Here is a 22500-nt window from a genome sequence, read left to right on the forward strand (position 1 = left end):
TGGCAACTTGGCAGTGGTGGGGCTAGAACTAGCAACCTTCCAATTACTAGTCAAGTACCTTAACCACTGAGCTACCGCTGCCCAAGATCTAATCATTTTTGCAGGGCTTCTGAAATGTATTTTAAATGTTAGGTGTTATTTTATCACCTATGAAAGAAAAGCAGCAAGTGGGGGAGACAAAACATGAATCAGTGCAGTTACACTCATCATTAAACCAGAAACACAAATAGTCTGTGTTTCATATCCTGCACACTTATACATATCTGACCCAGAGACAAGTGTCCTGCCTCCAGGCTCCAGCCACACTCCTTGTTCTGTGTGTGTGTGTGTGTGTATTAATCATTGCTTCATGTCTCCTACCATAATCACACAGAGAGTTGCAGTAAATCAGTATAGTCGATGAAATAGGAATGAACACGGTGAAATCATAAATCACCGCAGGCCAGTTCCTCAAGGGCAGCAGCATTTTTTATTGTGACCACTAAGTGCTCCAGTACGCAGGAGTCCATCACTCCAGTATGCACCAGTACGCAGGAGTCCATCACTCCAGTATGCACCAGTACGCAGGAGTCCTTCGCTCCAGTGTTCTCCAGTACGCAAGAGTCCTTCGCTCCAGTATGCAGGAGTCCATCACTCCAGTATGTGCCAGTATTCTCCGGTATGCAGGAGTCCTTTGCTCCTGTATGCAGGAATCCATCACTCCAGCGGTACTCCAGTATGCACCAGTATGCTCCAGTATGCAGGAGTCCATTGCTCCAGTATGCTTCAGTATGCTCCAGTATGCATAAGTCCATCGCTCCAGTATGCAGGAGTCCATCTCTCTAGTATGCTTCAGTATGCTCCAGTATGTATAAGTCCATCACTCCAGTATGCATTAGTCCATCACTCTCCAACACTGCACTGGTGGGGCTTTTTTATTAGAAAACAAATTTGAGACGTCCTGTTGTTGGCTAGAATCTGCATACTGATGGTTTTCATGGTGTGGCATGATGGCATGATGCTGGTCAGGCATGTGTCACCATGACACACCACAATGCACCACAGCATACCACAATCCATCACAATGCACCACAACATACCACAATATACCACAATGCATCATAACACACCACAACATAAGACAATACACCATAACACACCACAACATACCACAATCCAACACAACACAATACCACAACGCACCGCAACATACCAAAACATACCACAATCCACCCCAATGCACCACCACATGCCACAATGCACCATAACACACAACACACCACAATGCACAACAACGCAACACCAACACAGTGCACCATAACACACCACAACATACCACAATCCACAACACAATATACCACAACGCACCACAACATACCACAATCCACCATTAACACACTACAACGCATCATAACACACCACAACACAACACACCACAACGCACCACACAACATACCACAACGCACCATAACACACCACAACACACCACAACATACCACAACACACCATAACACACAACATACCACGACGCACCATGACGCACCACAACGCACCACAATGTACCATAACACACCACAACACGCCAAAGCATACCACAATACACCACAACACCCCACTACATGATCATGGGTATCACAATGTGATTGATCACACACAGACACACACTGTGGTATTTTACCCAGGTGGCTTGAGAAATCCTACTCTCAACAGTCAACCCTGAGCTAGCTGTGTGTGTGTGTGTGTGTGTGTGTGTGTGTGTGTGTGTGTGAGTGATAGAAGCCGGAATCTTTTTGTAAACACTCACCTCTGTGTTCTGCCATTTTTATGATATGGAAATAAGGAAGTAGAATCCACCCATCGCCTCCCCCTCTCATTGCCCCACCACTGGGTAATTAGCTCCGCCTCCCCCTCATTCCCCCATCACTGGGTAATTAGCTCCGCCTCCCCCTCATTCCCCCCCATCACTGGGTAATTAGCTCCGCCTCCCTCTCATTCCATCACTGGGTAATTAGCTCCGCCTCCCCCTCATTCCCCCCCATCACTGGGTAATTAGCTCCACCTCCCTCTCATTCCATCATTGGGTAATTAGGAGCTGCTTAGTGTGGGGTTGAGACAGGCTTGTGGGTATGTGTTGGGGGGGGTGTGTGAGGGTGAACGTGTGTGTGCATTTGGGAGGGGTAGGCAAGGAGGGGGCTGTCCGGGAGCTGAATGGAAAGGAGAGAGAGAGTGTGTGTGTGTGTATGTGCGTATATGTGAGTGTGTGTGTGTGTGGGTGTGGGTGTGGCTGTTTGCCCACAGTGGGTTGGACAAAAGAGGAGAGGAAGAGGAATGGAGGGAGGGAAGTGGCAGAATGGAGTGATGGAGCAGAATGAAGTGAAAGACAGGAGAGAAGGGCAAGGCAAGACTGGCCTCCTGTCTCCTATCTATCTATCTATCTATCTATCTGTCTGTCTGTCTGTCTGTCTGTCTGTCTGTCTGTCTGTCTATCTATCTATCGATCGATCTATCTCTCTCTCTCTCTCTTTGATGTGAGATGTTTAGCATGCTCAGGCTGAAAAAAGTGTCAAATCAGCAGGATGTCAGAGGTGCAACTGTGTGCATGCGTGTGCGCGCCTGTGTGTGTGCATAGTTTCAGTTAGAACACATGCGCACGCCTGTGCGCGCGCACATGTACATGCGTATGTGTTTTTACTGAAGCTGCAGTCAAGTTCACTCACTTCTGTGCACTCTATCAGAAATGGTTGCTTCTTCATCACACGCACCTGCAGTGCCCATAGTCCCGTGCAGATCAGCACACAGCAGCAAACCGCTTACAGGAGGAAACTGGACCGCGTGAACACATACGGCCGCCTCGCCGAGACCAGAAACCAGACGTTCCCGTCGTTTCTCTCTCTCTCACACACACTGTCTCTCACACACTCTCACTCTGTCTCTTTCTCTCTCTCTACACCAAATTCACTGAAATATTCATTGACAAGAATCTCTTTCACACTGGTCCAAATTTAAAAATGTCCCCGTCTCACTCTCTTTGATGCGGGGGGAGGTGAAGAGAGACTTCTCTGCTAAAATCATTTCCAAATTCCTGCTCCGCTGAACGTCAGGGCTGAGGCACATGAAGGATCTATTAGGGGCCTCTCTGTTGCACTCTGGGAAGGCAGCCAACCCAACCGCCGGACAATGGAACTCCAACTCAACAATAACATCCTGCTGTAGCTCGGGGGCGGGGGGGGGGGGGGGGCAGTCTGAGGAGGTGGTTTTGCCTCAGATGCATGCTGGGAGCTACATATACCTGCCCAGTCTTCTGTTCAGCCACAGCAAGTGTGAGGCTACAAGGCTGCATATAAAAGGTACACACTGTTTTAAAATGCTCACCTGACCACAAGACTGCTCAGCGTACAACAACACAAATGCAGCTCACAAATGCCAATCTCACACTGTGGGCTTTTCGGACCACATCAGTGTGGCTGAGGTTCTTACACGTCAGCACCGGGCACACTGGATGGCTCATGCACCCTGTACGCAACAGCGCTGAGCAGGACGGCTCGTGCATGCTCCACACGGCAGCAGCTGGTCCCTAACTGTTCACCTACAAGATTCAGTGATCATCTGGGGGACTCTCAGCGTTCCAGCACGTGGCTGTGATGCTTTGCGTTTACGGAACATGAGCCAGAGCTCCGCACGGCTCCCTCATATGAGGGAGAGAGGAGTCCACGTGAAACGTGGAGGTTGCGGAACGGGCGGCCGAGAAAGCGAGAACATGTATGCGAAATGGGACGGGAGGTAAGGGATGTGTGCTTGAGAAGCCCTGTAGCGATGTGGTAATAGACAAGAAGTAGTTAACATAAAACCACACACACACACACACACACACACACACACACACACACACAAGGAAGGGTATGTCACAGTTAACATAAAACCACACACACACACACACAAGGAAGAGTATCTGTTTTTAAAACCAAATTACCCACAACTCCCTGCTCTCTTTTATGCAGTATATGAAAGGCCAAATGAATGACAAAAGGAGAGACAGAATGCGGACAGAGTCTGGCTGGCACGGAGTGGAGAGAGAGAGAGAGAGAGGGAGAGAGAGAGAGAAAGAGGGAAAGTGTAGGGGACTTACAGAGTTAATCACCAAATACTCACTGGAGAAAGTTTAATGATTTCTTTACTGGCTTGTACACAAATGTACAAAACATATTACAGCACTCTGTCATCTGACCACACACAAATCACAGTGTTACAAACGTTCAAAAAGAAAACAAACACACAAATGAAAAGAAAAGCTAAAACCAGCACAAAACATTCATGTCACTCAAAACTGAAAACTCTGTTCACTGGAGGCACAAGACAAAACAACTTGGTCCACAAAAAGAAAAAAAGAAACAGCAATCTAGTCATTCTGTTACACTTAGCAAGCTGCTTCACCCCTCACGCCATAAATGTTATGACAGAATGGAGAAAAACAACCATACAGTGTGCAATTTTTTTTTCTTACACTGCTCTTACCATCAAATTTATTATTCCCCTTTCTTAACATAAGGAGAGCTCTTCAGAGAAGCGCCCTGTGATTTCAACATTTTTACACACACACACACACACACACACACACACACACACACACACACACACACACACACACACACACACACACACACACCCAAGCAAGAGATAGAGGTCTCTTTGCAAACACAATGTTATACAAAGTAACACACACAAAACAGACAACAGAACCTGGAGTTTTTTATACAATAATATTTTGTTGTGTTCCTTTTTTCTATTTAGAAAAAAATAAAATGTTGACATGAAGCCAACAAATTAACAACAGTCATCAGTGCAAAATGTTTTTAAAGAGTAAAAATATCAAGTTTAAGACATGCAATGCATATTAGGTTTATAACTGATGGTGGAAAACATCTCTTTTGTAACTCCAGGTATAAAGAATTCTTAGTCTAACCAGGGCTTATCAAGGACTAGACAAACGATAACCAGTTAAACAGTGGAGTGCATGCAACATTTCTCTTTCCTTTACGCACACAGATTTGAATGATCTGTTGTCATACATGCATATACACATACAATCTGTCTCTCTGTCTCTGGCATTCAAGCATACGCGCACACACACACACACACACACACTGCATTCAGGAGACTTTTATAAACATTTATGTTACTCTGAACTGATATTTGCCCTCTTTCACTCACTGTTGGCTATTGTTTAAAAAAAAAAAACTAAAAAAACCCACCAAAAATAAACTTACATAAAAGCAGCATAGGAACAAACGTCAGGGTGTCATGACTCTCAAAAGCAGGTTATTTTAACAAATCTGAAGATTGTTTTTCCCTGCAACAGTCATGCAACAGAACAGTCTTATCAATAAACCGTTAATAGTCCTGCTCAGTAGTAACTCTTCTTAGGCCTCAGCTCCTGCAGTTACCCGGACAGGCACTAGGGGGCATACAAGGCTCCGCATATTTTGTGCAACAAAACTCCCTGCATTCATAGTCACGCGATAGTCCACTTTTTACTAAATAAAAAGAAACAAAACATGGAAACACACAATTAAGCGTTCAGCTGAGACATTTATAACGTGTCTACCATGCTTTGCAAAGGAAAATTATATATTACCACGTTCTGATGAAACAGTAGATCTAATTTTGGTTGTTGGAAACTGTCCCGAGTGAAGACTGAGAGAATCACGATGACAGTGGATCGATATCAATTTTATTACAAAAATAGTTTACGAAAACCTACACTCTGGCGTCCTAAAGTTTTGATTGCCAATATTTTTTTAAAGGCTCCTTGTGGAAATGTTCGGAAATGGAAGGAGACTGTGAGCAGAGTCGAATCAGTAGGCTAAAAACGTATGGAATACTTTAAAGTCGAGGTAGCTGACACAGATGCAGACGCACAGTAAGGAAAGGCGTGGGAATGAGAGCAATATGCACGAGAGAGAACGCGATGGCTCGCGGAATCTCCACACGGGACGTTTGGCGTGTAGGCTACTGTGAATCGGAAGCAGCTTAGTATACCCTAGGCTATAGATTTTAGTCTATTAAAAATAACCACAACATAATTTAAATGTATCATTTCAATGTACCTTCATAAATAAAAAAAACCCAGCCTGCATTCACAGTGATGACCAGGGTGTTAATAAGAAAAAAAAAATACTGAGAGAAGATTATAAAGTGTATTCAAAATGCGACTTTCCTGACGTTTTTGATAAAAAGCGAAAGCAGCGGTTTTAGTAACACATTAGCCGTGCACGACGCTCGCGCTGGCCCGACAGCTCGTGCAAGGCTATGCAATCTGCTAGGTGAACGCCGGACGCATCTGACTACTTATAAAAGAACACAGTAAAGCTATCGCGTACAGTACTGAACAACATTAACTCAGGTGTTGTTATTTATGATTACATAGTTTGAAAAAGCACTGGCTATAATGACGCTTTTTGAAACACGCCGAATGATTTGATTGCTGAAAAACACATTTAAGGTTCTTTAAAACAGTGTTTCGCCAAATCAGTGATGGCCTTCATTCTAGAGCTAACTTTTTCCCTTTCAAATATTCCAGCATTCAGCTTCAAGTGCCATCTTTTTTCCCCTCAATATATTTCTGTAATGGTCAGAACAGTGAACAGCTGAACAAATCAAGCCTTCACTGCCCCTGTAAAGCACGTTTCAGATATAGCACGAGCACTTCTTCTGCTGAACGCAAAAGCTTCTGCCCCCTTTAATTCACAAAGGCCAGAGTCCCACTCCGATGTTTTACAATCACACAGGGGAAAAGCTTTAGTACCAACGCAGATATATATATATATATATATATATATATATATATATATATATATATATATATATATATATATATATATATATATATAATGTCATTTTCATGATGTATATCAAAAATGATCACGTCTCCATGTATCACTCCTTATGAGTCAGTTAAAGGCTATCCCCCCACCCCCACCCACCCAGTTTGGTTTTAGGTATAAGGGAACTTGCCATCGTCTCTTAATTTGGCGGAGCAATGAAAAAAAAACCACTGAAACGCAGGTTTAAGAAGATCCTGCCTTTCCGCGATTACCTGGCAGGGGAAAGGCGCATCACCTGGCGCCAGAGGAGTACTTGGCCTTGGTGATGAGGTATAAGACAATGTCTTGGTGTCCTCCAAAAGCCGCGATGTGTAGCGCACTCCAACCTTCCCTGTTGGCCAGTCGAATGTCTGCACCGAACTTCACCAGCAGTTTAACAAGTTCTAGATTTCCGTCTATGACCGACTGATGCAACGCCGTCTGTCCCTCTGGCCCGAAAGAGTTGACGTTGAATTCGCAGTTTGTCATGTTCTGTAGCAGTGAATGGAGTTCTTTAGTGTTGCCTTTCTTCACCGCCTCTTGGAATACTCTCTGAGGCGCGGAGCAGGTTGATATATCCGCCTGGCTCATGGTTCCGATGGGATTCGGGCTGCTCCTACTGCGCTGTGACCACCGCCGTTTGAGTCTCGGGACGTAGCGCGGGCTTAGACCACTGCGGGGTCAAACTAGTCTACATGCATTCGGGCGCTCGAAGGAGACTACAGAAATGCGACGACTATGTATCCCACAAAGGACAGAAAATAAACGACACACTTGGTGTGCAAATTGAATTAATGGCTGAATCCAAATACCTAAGGAGGGTTTCGTTGATCCACATCAGACGTAGTCTCCCGCTCCTTTTCAATAGCAGCACCAGTTATGGCAGAAGCAACGACTTCACGTTCGAGGAGGTATTTCAGCAGCAGTATCTCCGAACTTTGAGTGGCCGTTAAACTCGGAAGGGTCCTCGTCTCACTGTCACCCTTTTCTTCCTGGCCTCCCCTCCCGAATACGCTCGGAGCCGCTTTACCTTGCAAGGGTGACTGCTAAGAGAGAGAAAAAGATTCTTCGTAATAACACCGAACGCATCTGCATTTCCACGTAAAACGGTGCTAAACGTTCTGTAAGAAGGGTTTATTCTCTTCACACAAAATTGCCACTTGCCTGTAAGTTTGGACGAGTCGTGGTGACTCAAGAAACTTCCCACTTGCCCCGTCGACGACTCTCCCTCGAGCGGTCCCTGTGAATTTCTGCCCGGAGCTGCGCGCGCCGGGGCTATATTTTAGATTGACTGTTTTGCATAACAATGAGCTGCCACAGAATGAAGCGTCGGCGAATAGGAGGGGCTGTGCGCAGCTAATAGGCTGAAGGCTTGGCTTAGGGAAGGGCCTAAACGTGAAACGGAATATAGAGGCGTGGCCAGGGGCGTGGCCAGAAATTCCCACGATAAACGAGCGCCTAAGCGCTAATGCGCTCCCTCTTCCCTCGAAAGACACTTTACGCGTCCAAGAAAAAGCGTGACTATGATTTACATAGTTAGTGTGTTGGAACCATCATGTTCATGTAAGGTCATATTCAATGTCTTCATGCCTTGTCCGGATTATAAAGGGGTAAACGATCAAAGCATAATGTTTGTTTAATCGCATGTATGCATCAGACAGGCTAATAAGAATCCCGTTACCTAATCAAGGGCAATACGTTAACACTCCGTAATAGGTATTGTAATAGGCTTGTGGTTGTTGTTTATCAAATACTCAGCTCCTTAATTTCCTTGACCAATTTCCTTGACCGTCTGTTCATTTCTGCACACAAAGCTTGGTCCCCTACAGTACCTTGACCAACAGAAATGGTGAACATTTGGCCACTACGTTAAATCTCGCTCCACGTCCACCTTTGTCATTAATGATATATAGTAGTACGGGCAACACATTTTGCAAAATGCATTGTGAGTTGTATTTCTTCTAGACAACTCATGTAAAGTCGCACAGTTTAGTGGAACCAAATCTGAGAAGGTATTCAAAATTTTTCATTACGTCGGTCTCCTACCTGTTACACGAAACGGTAATGACTTCAAACGTTATTTGTAGACATAAAAAAAAAAAAAACTAAACTCGTTTCACTTGATAATACAGCTTTCTTGCTAGAACAGCAGTCTTCCCAGCAGTCACAGGCAATGGAACTTCAACAACAAAGCCTGCACGACTTCCTGTGCAATCGAAAAGAGGTGCGCACCGCGGTCCGCGTGACACACACGGTGCTTGTACCGTGGGAACCGGACGGCTGCAATTCAGCGCTGAGCTCTCGCCTTTCCTCACGCGCCGCAGTTTGGCGTGGAAAGCCACACACGCCGCGTGCTGCGGAGCCGTTTGCTCCGTTTTGCGCACGGTCTTCAAAGCTCGGATAAAAGCAAGCCAATATCACACTGAAAACCGCATCTACCTTCGCACGCTGAGAGTTTCCCACAGTAAAATCGGGCTTTTGCTTCCTGCTTCATTAGGTTGTTCGAGCTGTAAAACCTCAACTAGAAAAGCTGCGCTGCCTACCGTTTGTTCTAAAAGTTCAGCTATTAACCAAAGGGCAAATCCCATCTCGCTCAAAATTTAAACTGGATGCACGTGTGAACAAAGATCCCATCCAAGAATCACATTCTCTCTAGTTAGGCCTACATGGTACGTTTTGCAAAGATAGACAAACCTTGTGAGAAAGTCACCACCTATAGTTTTTTAAAATTATTTTGTTCAAGAAGCGTGCCTGCTGATAAAGTAAAGAATGCGAGCTCTCATTGAGCGGTTTCTAGAGTTAGGTCAAAAACTAGACATTCAGTTAAAATTAGTCTATAAAGAAACCTTTATGGGGAATTGTTTTATTTTACCATTTTAGTAAGGGTTTATTGTTTTTAAACATATCTTACATAAACCTTGTCTTACTGCATTGTGACACGTGAGGGACTTTGTTATATGCCACACGTTAAATCTAGGCCTATTATTGGATAAGTGATTATAATTAGGGAATTTAACGAATGGGCAACGCTGTCACTCTTCGAACATGTCATCAAAATATATGTCACATGTGAGCTACTTGACTTGTCACCGCGGCTGTTTTTCTGGCCCATACTATCATATTCTTAGTCTCTTCTGAACTGAGATAATGCGCGCCTTGGCGAGAAGTGTTCGTGCGCCTCACAGAAGCCATCTAGACCTGCCAGGCAAGGGTTAAAGCTTGTGTCCGCTAATCAGATAGGCCTAGCCCTGTATGCGCGGCCATAGGAGGGAGCAACGTCTACAGCAAGCTATCCCTCTTACGGAGGCACCCCCCCCCCCCACGCCCACCCGGTAGGCCTACGGGACCAGACTCGTGTTTGTCGCACACTTGCACTGTCCAAGGCGAGAAACAACAGCCCGTACACTTCATGGGGAATTAATTTGTACAACATGTTACAGTAGGACGGACCAACAGAAATGCAGTCTATATACGCTTAGAAGTCTTATATTGCGCTGAGTCGCAGAGTCGCATTCCCTAGACACCGAAGAGAGGTCGCGCGGCAGGCGTGGAGGACGCCAGTCAACAACCACCGAAAATTAAAAATTCAGCACAGGCGGATAAGCTTCATCGAACAGCTGTTGTGTCCGTTATTTGTACTGGAAACATTGCTTCATTAAAAATGTATGAACTACTTAGTGCGTTAAACCTCAACAGAATATATACCGATCACACGGAGAAGCTGCTAAAATGCAGTTGGCAGAACGTAAATTTAGTTTAGATGTGTTATTTATTTATTATTTATTATTATTTTTTTTTGTGGAGAGATTTCTCCAGATCTCGGGCAAACGGAGAAATCGTTTTAAAGATAAACCAGCATGCCCGACGGCTTTTGGCGCCTGAACTAGACGAGTACGAGAGAAAGGGGCGGGCGCGAAGAGGGGGTGGGCGGAGCTAACGCGACGTATCAGAGCAGGGCGGGCCTGCGGAGCCCGATTCAGTCCCGGTACCACGTGTTGCGAGAGCGTGGGAAAGAGGCGAGCTTTTCTTCCCAGCAAAGAAAGAACGAGGATCGAATAACAGCGCCGCAGAAAAGCCAGGCTAGTGTGTAGCGCGGGCTAGGTAGCTCCCGCTGTAAGTCGACAGGCGCAGGAACACAAGATTATTTAAAGCAAACGCAAACGTGGTCCCTGTGATACAGTTTCAGTAAATACATTGATATTTGTGTTCGGTCCACGCGGATTTATGGAAAAGCATATGCAGGAGGCTCTGCTGGCGCGCGCGCGCAAACGCGCGCACGCACAAACGCACGCGCGCGGTGTGAAGGAATCTATGCAGCCCATCCTGTTTTGAAGCTTGCAAAACACCCTGGCAAGACTTAAGCCAAATGCCTGTTTGGATTCAGTTCAGCTGGACTGCCTTTGGACATTTACAACTTTTATGTAATTGTTAACACAAATCGACATTAAACTTAGATTTTTGCTTTTTCTGTCCTGTCAAAAAAGAAGTACATGTGATTTGCTGACATGACATAAGGTTTACACCACCAACGTTCAGAGTTATCTGCATGGGAAGCAGATGATTTTGAATGCCCCTTTCAGTGCAACAAGAAGTTATTGCTTACACAAATTCAGTCTGTGGAATAAAGAGATAAATCAATAGCTAAATAGTCTAAAAATACTTATTAATATAGATTGTATTAAATATCTAATTTCTGTACAGAGAACATTTTTTCGTTTTATTGTATAAACTACCTTACAATAAATTACCCTGTAAACTGATATGAATGGAATATTCTGTTCTGGTCTAACCTGTGCAGGAGAGAGCAGAGCAGGACCCATTAGAGTAAAAGTGGATTTTTTGGTGTCTTACCCCGAGACCGGGCCAGCTACTCTCTAGAGCTGTTTGGGTTTGACCCCAAAATAATTTTTATATTAAAAATAGGTGACTCATTAATACTTGGGATATATTTTGCATTACTCTTTATTGGAATGCAGTCAAATTGGGGGTAAATAATGATTTATCTTTTTCAACTATAAATAAAAGAGCACACTTAAAATCCTTTGACCATCTAAGGAATGTCTGTAAAAAGCAACTGTCTGTTGACGATGACGTGAACAGCAGGTTGGATGAACATGTACTTTAATTGTTTTTGTTAAAATATTGTCACAGATATTTATACATATAAGGGTAATAGCGTTCCACAAATTAAATCTGGTTAGATAAAGACACTGCAAACAGACACAATAAAACAGGCTCACTTTTAAAAAACTTCTTGAAAGTTAGCCATCACCAAACTTGCTTGGCAGTGTATATTTCTTGATTACATTTTGTAAAAAAAAGAAAAAAAGAAAAAAGGCATTTGATGACTACACCATATTTAGTTACTCCATTCTGGTGTGGTTTCATTCTCCATCACTCGTAAAAGTTCTGATGTCCCAGTTCTGCTCTGGACAGACCCAGCATCGACACCGCAGGGAACCAGGTCAGCACAATGACAGGGAAATGGATCTTCACTGACTTAACTGGCTGATCATTTATTTGCACAAGGAGTAGGTAAAATGTGGTGCAACAAATGATTTAAAAAAATTCGAGAAATAATTTCCTAAAATAAAAAGGTATGAGAGCTACTGGATGCTCACAAGACCACGCCACATGTAAATTGTTTAGTGTGTCTCTTCTGCCCCACACGAACTAACAACAACTGTGTGTTTATTTCGGAACTGGTAAGGAGAGAATGATTCAAAATGTGCTTAAAAAAGAGCCAGACTGTGTGGACACGGAGACCCCTTTAGCCTCCCCCACGCCCAACCCCGAAAGCTCAAGGCAGACCAGACGGGTCCCCGTTTGACACGTGCAGCACGTCCTGGAACTGGGACAGCACCCGGTCAAAATGGGTCCCCTCCCAGAACACCTTCCCACAGCCTGTGCAGATAAAGTACTCTGGGATACGAGGGAGCAGGCCTGGGGGGACAGTCTCCAACTGCACCGGGACCTCTCCACGGATCGTCCAGGTGCGGGGGTCCAGAGCAGAGGGCGGGGCCCAGCGGCAGCGAGGGCGGAACTCCGGGCCCTCCGAGGGCCTCCACCTGTTGGGGGTCACCTGAGTGTCACACTGCAGGTCCCAGTTGTCCTGCTTGGGGGCCGTTTGCTGTAGCAGACCTGTATGCAGAGACAGCGTACTGTATTTAAAAGTCTCAAATGAGCAGAGGGGTGGAAACAAGTGTTTAGCTGCTCTGCATAAGGAAGTGTTGAAGGTCGTGTTCTAATGTTTCGATTCGGCGAGGCAGTAAAATGCTAGTGACAGAGAGGGAGAAAGAGGGAGAGTGAGGGAAAGACAGAGAGAAAGAATGAGAGAAAGCAAGAGTGAGTAAGGGAGGAGCCAGTGAGAGGGAAATGCTTTTGCAAACACAGAAAACTGTTTAAAGAAGAGGAAGTACAATCGCGGTTGACCAGATGAACAGCCAGATCATAACAGAAGTGTTTCCGGGGTCATTAGCATGAAGCCCGTGTCTGGTTAACTGACCTCTCTCACTCATCATCTGAGTCATGTCTTCCCGAGTCACCTTCAAGTATTCAGCATTATTGCATGCCTAAACATAACAACAAACAAACAGCCATAAGGATAAGGAAAAGGTCACAGTGTGCTGCAGGAAAAGACATGGTCGCTTTACACTTCAGCGGTGGTACATTTGAAACAGCCCGAGTCTAACGAGGCACATGTTTGACAGATGGAGTGCTATCTAAGCAGCGTGGAAACCAACACAAACCCACCTAATAACTAACATTCACTAGTGCTGGAGTTCGTACAGAGCAGCCGAACGGAAGACTTGGGAGGCTCAATCTGTGAACCTGAGTCAGATCACACATTCATGGTGCTGTAAAGCGTGCGCACGCGCACACACACACACACACACACACACACACACACACACACACACACACACATGGGTGCAAGGGCAGGCATGAGTGTGGTCTGTGTGAAGTTCACACCCCTGTGTGGCTTTTGTGTCGTCTGCGTTGTTCTCTTCACGATGGCAGGCCCCAGTGGGAGAGGGACCCCTGCCCCTCCAAACAACACTCGACTCCTAAAAGCCTCGTTGACACGTCTGATGCCCCCCCCGCCACACACACACACAGTCACTCTGAATATGCTGTTCACTGTTGAGACATCAGAGCTGCTATTTATATTTCAGTCACCTGGAATATAATACAGACAGAGAGCAGAGAGAGAGAGAGGTGTGCCTTAAGGTGGCATGAAAAGTTCCAGGCACGTGTGTGTGTGTGTGTGTGTGTGTGAGAGACTGACACAGGTGTCCTTTAAGGTGGCAGGAAAGGTTCCAGGAACACGTGTGTGTGTGTGTGTGTGTGTGTGTGTGTGTGTGTGTATGAGACTGATACAGGTGTCCTTTAAGGTGGCATGAAAAGATCCAGGCACGTGTGTGTGTGTGTTTGTGTGTGTGTGTGTGTGTGTGTGTGTGTGTGTGTATGTGTGTGTCACACAGGTGCCCTTTGCAACCTCTTGGTGCTCATTCTCACGCTCTCACAATTCCACCTCAAATGCTCACTCACTCAAACTCTCTCCATCTCTCTCTCTCTCCCTCACACACACACACACACACACACACAGACACTCAAACACAGACACACACACAGACAGAGCGGTGGCAGTGCAGTGAAAATACCGGCAACTATTTACCCAACTCCTGAGTTTCCCATGCCAGAGCAAGTCAAAACCTGCTCAGGCAACTCAGAGAGCTTATCCCAGAACTGTCGTTTCTTCCACCCTTTATGTGTTTGTCTTGAGAACCACGCACGCAAGCTAGACCCCCCCCCCCCACGAGCCAGGCAGAGGGTCATGGCATGATAGAAGTGTCTGACCCAGGGCTCAGAGGTGCAGTGCTAGACTGGTCCTGCCCTCACACTCCAAATTGATCTCCTTGTAAAATTGAACCTTGAAAAAAGAACCAACTCAGAAATTACATAAAAACTAAACTGAATATTATCTAAATAGGAGGCAGACAGTAAAAAAGTAAAAAAAAAAAAATAAAAAATAAAAAAAAAGGTTAGTCATCTCAGAGATGATGTGTTCTAATGTTTTTTCAAAAGACCTGACAGTCACTAGACTCTCAGGACTAAACCCTGTCTCGGACACACTCTCAAACATCGCCACAGTTGCCTTCCGGACCTTACCACCACACTGAGACATGAGAGCTCAGTCAACAGAGCCTTTTCTGAGGAAAGAGAGAGACAGCGTGAGATAGAGAGAGAGCCTGGTGGGATGGGGGAGGTGCACCGAGGGAAACCAGGCGTTCTGACTCACATGCAGACGTTGGCCCTCTCTCTCTCTCTCTTTCTCTCTCTCTCTGCCGCTCCCATGGGAAAATCCTGGTCTACACACAGAGACAACACTGCGCCGAGGCTGGGTCACGTGACCAGGCAGCTGCCCAATGGCGAGAGAGCGCTTTGATTCAAACGTAGGCAGAAGCAGGTAAGCGACTTGCGTGGGAATACAGAGAGAGAGAGAGAGAGAGAGAGAGAGAGAGACAGAGAGACAGAGAGAGAGAGAGAATGCGTTTTCTTGCTCTGCTAAGCCTCTACATTTGCTCCAGAGCAGAAATGGACAAGCAATGACTATAAAACCTAATCCATGTTTGTCCAAAATTTACATAAAGCACGAAATTTATTTCTGGCACGAAAGCACAGTGAGCTATAAAAGAGGTCTTTCACCAAGCAAATGACAGAGTCCTATTAGCGGAAAAGCGCAAATTCTCATTAGAAAGCAGAAAGTTGCCAGCAACTGTTTGCCAGGGTGTAATCAGAGCACTCATTTACGTGCAGTAAAGTGGTCAGAGTTGACCTCCCCTCTGCCTTGCCAGTGCCTCGAGGTGGTTTTCATTAACAGCCCTGTTAGTGATAATAGTGTTTGTGTCTGTGTGTGTGAGAGAGAGAGCGAGAGAGAGTGTGAGTATATCTGTCACCCATCTAGAAGTCAGCAGACCTACCCTGCCCTGGCCTGGCCACAGACCTACCCAGGCCTGGCCTGGCTTGGCCACAGACCTACCCAGGCCTGGCCTGGCCTGGCCACAGACCTACCCTGGCCTGGTCTGGCCTGGCCACAGACCTACCCTGGCCTGGCCACACCACAGACCTACCCTGGCCTGGTCTGGTCTGGTCAGCTGTACAGAGGAACGGTGCCGGTCAGGCGCGGCGCGCTGGGTGGATCGAAGGCAGGAGTCTGCTGGCAGCGCTGCTGAAGGGGGCTGGTGTGTGCCGGGGCCCCAGGGCAGCGGCAGGGCCACCACAGCCAGAGAGGGGGTTCTTTGTGTGGGCCGGTGGCTGGGCCCCGGGCCCCAAGCAGCGAGCTTTTCCAGCCTCCACTACTGACACCAGGCCCCTCAGGGAAGGTCGTCAGAGCAGCCTGAAGCCTGGGACAACAGACTCACTACTGGCAGCCCAGAGAAGGGAGCTCTCGCTCACCCTTTCACCCCCCCCCCCCTTCTTTCCCTCCCTCCCTCCCTCTCTCTCCCTCCCTCCCTCCCTCCCTCTCTCCCTCCCTCTCTCCCTCCCTCCCTCTCTCACAAGACTGAAGCAGCAAGCAGCAGAAGGGCAAACACAATGAAGGCCCCAGTCATTAGCGCCTGTGCAAGGGAGTCTGCGTGCATGCATTGCGTGTATGCCGTGCGTGCCGTGTATGTATCCGGGGTGTGTGTGTGTGTGTGTGTGTGTGGTGTGTGTCAGGTGTCATGCTAATGAGCTCCAGATGTGTGTGTAGGAAGCCGCTAGCTACAGCGCTGAGGATGACGAGCCTGGTGCTCAGGGAGCAGAAGTTACTGGCTGGTTTGGGGTTAAATAGGCTGAGCGGAGGGCAGCTCTGATGTTTCCCGTATCACGGCCAAGCTCAGGGGGGTACAGGGCACCCCTCAGCTGGCTAGAGGAGCCATGGGAATACTGCGGGAATACCACGGGACAGCACGACAGAGAATGAAAGAGAGACTCTGTGTGTGTGTGTGTGTGTGTGTGTGTGTGTGTGTGTGTAGGTTGTCTTGTTGTGTGTAGCTGTTCCGTCACGCCCAATTAACCGTGACAATCATCCTGTCCTTTTTCCCAGTGTCTTGTCATGGGAGCGCTACCAGATTCCACCGTGAGGCCGCACTGCCGCATACCTTCCTCTCACTGTGACCCTTTTTGATTTGTCACTCCTCTCCTGAACACACACAGCCACGGAGCATCTGGAGAATGCTGTCGGAATGCTTAATGATTCATTCCTAACTGTAAATATTGACAGAGGGAAGCCAAGTTCAGGCCTGAGAAAAGAGTAGAACATCGGCAACACCTGCACCGCAGGATAGAGGCTCCAGCCAAGACGCCGAGCGCAGCAGAACTGTGCGCCACCCACACCCCGAGCGTAGCAGAACTGTGCGCCACCCACACCCCGAGCGTAGCAGAACTGTGCGCCACCCACACCCCGAGCGTAGCAGAACTGTGCGCCACCCACACCCCGAGCGCAGCAGAACTGTGCGCCACCCACACACCGAGCGCAGCAGAACTGTGCGCCACCCACACACCGAGCGCAGCAGAACTGTGCGCCACCCACACACCGAGCGCAGCAGAACTGTGCGTCACCCACACACCGAGCGCAGCAGAACTGTGCGTCACCCACACACCGAGCGCAGCAGAACTCTGCGCCACCCACACACCGAGCGCAGCAGAACTCTGCGCCACCCACACACCGAGCGCAGCAGAACTGTGCGTCACCCACAGACCGAGCGCAGCAGAACTCTGCGTCACCCACAGACCGAGCGCAGCAGAACTGTGCGTCACCCACACACCGAGCGCAGCAGAACTGTGCGTCACCCACACACCGAGCGCAGCAGAACTCTGCGCCACCCACACACCGAACACAGCAGAACTCTGCGCCACCCACACCGAGCACAGCAGAACTCTGCGCCACCCACACACCGAGCACAGCAGAACTCTGCGCCACCCACACACCGAGCACAGCAGAACTCTGCGCCACCCACACACCGAGCACAGCAGAACTCTGCGCCACCCACACACCGAGCACAGCAGAACTCTGCGCCACCCACACACCGAGCACAGCAGAACTCTGCGCCACCCACACACCGAGCACAGCAGAACTCTGCGCCACCCACACACCGAGCACAGCAGAACTCTGCGCCACCCACACACCGAGCACAGCAGAACTCTGCGCCACCCACACACCGAGCACAGCAGAACTCTGCGCCACCCACACACCGAGCACAGCAGAACTCTGCGCCACCCACACACCGAGCACAGCAGAACCAATGGCAGATTTTGGGCAGTAACGAGTGTGTGATTGAATGCCAAGACGTTTATCCACACAGAAAAATCACATATAGACAGAGAGACATACACAGACCAAGCAGGGAAGATAAAGAGGAAATGACGGGTGAGGGGTCATGGGGTTAAGTGCTAATGGTGTCTGAGATGAGTCGAGAAGAGAAGCAGCGACATCAAAGCTCTCGCAATCACGGCGTCCATGGCAACGAGAGGACCGCAGGAAGAGCACCAAAAAAAAAGAAAGAAAGAAAAAAAAGAGTGAAAGAAGGACCAAAAAAGGGTAAGAGGAAACAGGATACGAACAAAAAGACAGTAGCGGGAGCGTATGGGGTGGTGTGCGCGCGCGCGCGCGTGTTTGGGAGGGGAGGTTTCACCTCTGGTGTGAACGCAGCGAGGTGAAGTCTAAAGAATGGCTCGGCCTGAGAGAGCTCCCGTGTCACAGAGCCCACCGATAACAACCCCCGTTCCCGTGCACGAGGCTCTCCCTCCCTCCCGCCGTCTCGCCCTGGCCCCAGTGAATTGCCCAGGCAGTGTTCTTTCAGACTCCTGTGACACAGTCATTATGAGTGTGGGAACCGAATCCACTCCTCACTCGGTGCCCCCACCAGCAGATCCTTCACTCTCGCTCTCTTCCCTTATAGATACGACTGCTCCATCCACAACACCACTGACCATATGACCTAATCTCCAGTCATTTACATAATATCCCTTATATACCGCATATAAACAGCATATGAACAAACATCTCGCTCTCTTACTACTACACACACACACACACCATATATATATATATATATATATATATATATATATATATATATATATATATATATATGCGCACGTGTGTGTGTGCATTTCTTAATATATGTGTAGATTTTTTCACTTGCATTTTTCACTCTTTCTCTCCTTCTTTCCTCTCTCCTCCCTTTCACTCTTTCCCTCTATTCTTGGCCCCCTTTGTCTCCACTGATATCCCTATCTCCCAGCACAGAGCCGTCTCACTTGCCCCTCATCAAACTGCTCCAAACTGCTCCTCCCCCCCACCCCCAGCCCACCATCTAACGCCACCATCCCTGACGCTATCTCCGCGGCGATAACCATGGGAACCACTGTGTGGGAACCGTCCGGCTTGGCTCGCCTCACCAAAATAGACCCAGGAAAGAACGGGGACGGGTTGGCGGGGCAGGAACAGAGATGGAAGGACGCAGGGCCGTCTCCTGTCTCCGGGCCCGGGGGGGGGGGGGTCTTAACAGAGGCCTGGACAGGCGGTGGTGGCCCAGGTAAGGGTGACGTGGGACGTGCTTACTGCTTGGGCCAGGAGGACATCAGAGTGATTGATCAGCAAGCCTCTGATTAGATCTGATCAGCGCAGTGAACTGCTCTGCCCTCGCCAGTAAAGAAAGCTCGCCAGCAGCTGCGGGGCTGGCCCAACGCCCTGGTGCGCGCGCCCTGCACCCTACGCCTGTGCGCCGTGCCCTTGCTCCCGTGTCCAGTACGGAGGAGAAAGCTGTGTGGCTGACCTTTGTCGTCCTCCTCTCCCTCGTCCACATGCGTAAGCACCACAAGTGCAGTCGTGCGGTTCCTGTGAGAAACTCGACTTCTCCATCCGGAAGAGAGGGCGAGAGACACGGAGAGGGAGAGAGAGAGAGAGAGAGAGAGAGAGAGAGAGAGAGAGAGGAGGAAATAGAGTGCATCTTTCCTAATTTTCCATTCCAGTTTTATCCTGTGCATTTCAATAGGCCAGGCTCCCCTGATCCCAGGCCTTTCCCAGGCTAGAGAGGCTGACCCTGGAGCGTGCGCACCTCGGCTGTCCCGCAGGGAGTGGGGGGGGGGGGGGGGGGGGGCACTTGCCCCTTCCCTGGCGCTGGGTCAGACTCACTCCTCACCACTGATAACATCAGCCACAACCAGAGTGGCATTAGACAAGCCTGCCCCTGCTGACCACCTCCTTAACCCCGTAACCGCTCCCCAAACCAATGCTCTCACACATACACACAAAATTCACAATGATTTGTGCTGATCTTTACTGTAATCTGATTGGTGTAATATGCCCCTAACATGCACATTTGAAGCACAAGAGAACATACACACAACACAGATTGATTCTGTCTTGCAAAGACACACACACAAAAGCATGCATACAAAGACACACACACACACACACACACACACACACAAGAGCATGCATACAAAGACACACACACACACACACACACACACACACACACACGAGCATGCATACAAAGATACACACAAGAGCATGCATACCAAGACACAAGCACACATGCATGCACACACGCATGAATGTATTTGTGAACATGTGCGAGCAAAATACATCTCTCAGACCCAATTCTCCTCCTCTAACAAACACAGGGGATCGATGTTCTCCCGACGAAACACACACAGACACACACACACAGACAAAAACATATCCAAGCACTTGGAGTTCATGGGTTTGGTTCTCAGTCACCCCCACACTGAACACAGCTACACACTGGCCTGTTTTTAAAGTTCTCAGACAGACACACTGGGCACAGCTACACAATGGCCTGGTTTTGAGCCCCTCAGTGGCAGCTGCATGGTGCTCCGAGTGGAACCGTGCAGACCTGACCCTACTCCCTGTGGGCAGCGACACTCCAGACCCTACTCCCTGTGGGCAGCGACACTCCAGACCCTACTCCCTGTGGGCAGCGACACTCCAGACCCTACTCCCTGTGGGCAGCGACACTCCAGACCCTACTCCCTGTGGGCAGCGACACTCCAGACCCTACTCCCTGTGGGCAGCGACACTCCAGACCCTACTCCCTGTGGGCAGCGACACTCCAGACCCTACTCCCTGTGGGCAGCGACACTCCAGACCCTACTCCCTGTGGGCAGCGACACTCCAGACCCTACTCCCTGTGGGCAGCGACACTCCAGACCCTACTCCCTGTGGGCAGCGACACTCCAGACCCTACTCCCTGTGGGCAGCGACACTCCAGACCCTACTCCCTGTGGGTAGCGACACTCCAGACCCTACTCCCTGTGGGTAGCGACACTCCAGACCCTACTCCCTGTGGGCAGCGACACTCCAGACCCTACTCCCTGTGGGTAGCGACACTCCAGACCCTACTCCCTGTGGGCAGCGACACTCCAGACCCTACTCCCTGTGGGCAGCGACACTCCAGACCCCAACCCACAAAAACCAAGTACTCACACATCCAAACACACCACAAAAACCCACACACACTACAAAAACCAAACAAAATCACCCGAACCCACCACAAACAGAAATATATACCTAATACAATTTTTCAAAGTTTGGTACTGGGAAGTAAAGCACAAACATGCAGAATTCCACCGCTACCAAAAAGTACGAACAGAGTTGTTGAGATGAACAGAATTTTCCACGTGTAATAATTAATGCATATAATGTATTTATACACAGCTCCAGGGAGTTGTAAAGTGCTGGATACAGTGGTGTTGGGCTGCCATATTATCATGCCTTTGGAAGGGAGAGAGAGAGAGAGAGAGAGAGAGAGAGAGAGAGAGAGAGAGAGAGAGAGAGAGAGAGAGAGAGGGAGAGAAGCACAGGGATTTGCTGTAGGAGAAGTATGTGACTATGCACCCTGTACCTCTCAGAGTACAGAGACTCATGACACATGCTCAGGCACACACCTCACACTGCTATCATGAACCCACACGCTCCTTGCAAGAACTTGCCTCATAAACGCGCCAATCCAAACACACTTTCACTTCAGCTGGAGGAAGAGAGAAGGAGAAACAGAGAACGATACAGGAGTAGTGAGAGATCCTAAAACACAGACAGCCACTAATGACTGCAGCAAGCTCATGGCAGTTACCTTGCAAATGGCCCAATAGCTGCTAACTACTTCCCAGAGGGTTTGCTGCAGTGTTTGTTATGATAGGGGAGCTCAGAGTGGTTTGCTGAGAAGGACTGTTCCAAAATGTTTTCTGTTACTTTCCATTATTGCAGGAAAGCAGGCCAGCTTAGTGTTCGCTTTATGTGACTCGTATTTTAAATGCATAAGCTGACTCAATCTTCCATTCTACTAAAATAAAGATGCCGCACAGGGCTGTTAAGGTTTGTTCAGACTGGAGGAGCGAACAGCACAAAGGGACTAAACAGTGTGAACTGTAGACGTTAAACACCTTATGAACACGGTATGAACACCATAATTTGCACCAAATGACTGGGCTCTTGCTGTGCTTACTTGCAGCTGCTGTTCTTATTGCATGAGAGGATGATTTATTAAAGTGCCGAATATGCCAAAACAAATGACCAGGAAGAAAAAAAAAAGTCTTAAAATATTGTGATAACTTGGAGGCTACATTACATCTCCTACCCCCGATGTCA

At 48.2% G+C, this 22500-nt stretch overlaps 2 protein-coding genes across 3 annotated transcripts in view; both read right to left on the reverse strand.

Moving 5' to 3' along the window:
- Positions 1-4133: 4133 nt before the first annotated feature.
- nrarpa (NOTCH regulated ankyrin repeat protein a) lies at positions 4134-7881 on the reverse strand. The gene is made up of 2 exons (XM_027007832.2): positions 7073-7881; positions 4134-5510 (listed from the first exon to the last, which is right to left on the reverse strand). Exon 1 carries the CDS (start codon positions 7428-7430, stop codon positions 7092-7094), a length of 339 nt encoding a protein of 112 aa, XP_026863633.1. The 5' UTR covers positions 7431-7881; the 3' UTR covers positions 4134-5510; positions 7073-7091.
- A 4062-nt stretch (positions 7882-11943) lies between these two features.
- Positions 11944-22500, reverse strand: part of exd3 (exonuclease 3'-5' domain containing 3) — a 35450-nt gene continuing 24893 nt past the window's right edge. For both annotated transcript variants that reach the window (XM_035535436.1, XM_035535437.1), the window contains exons 19-20: positions 13345-13411; positions 11944-12980 (exon numbers count right to left, since the gene is read on the reverse strand). In XM_035535436.1, the coding sequence (XP_035391329.1) occupies positions 12640-12980; positions 13345-13411 (408 nt within the window). In that variant the 3' untranslated portion in view covers positions 11944-12639. The remainder of the gene's footprint in view (positions 12981-13344; positions 13412-22500) is intronic.

The sequence above is a fragment of the Electrophorus electricus genome, chromosome 17 (assembly GCF_013358815.1).
Source record: "Electrophorus electricus isolate fEleEle1 chromosome 17, fEleEle1.pri, whole genome shotgun sequence".
Taxonomy (NCBI): Eukaryota; Metazoa; Chordata; class Actinopteri; order Gymnotiformes; family Gymnotidae; genus Electrophorus; species Electrophorus electricus.

Bases quoted from the DNA above. Each gene is read 5' to 3' on its own strand.
- nrarpa (XM_027007832.2), bottom strand. From the start codon at position 7,430: ATGAGCCAGGCGGATATATCAACCTGCTCCGCGCCTCAGAGAGTATTC.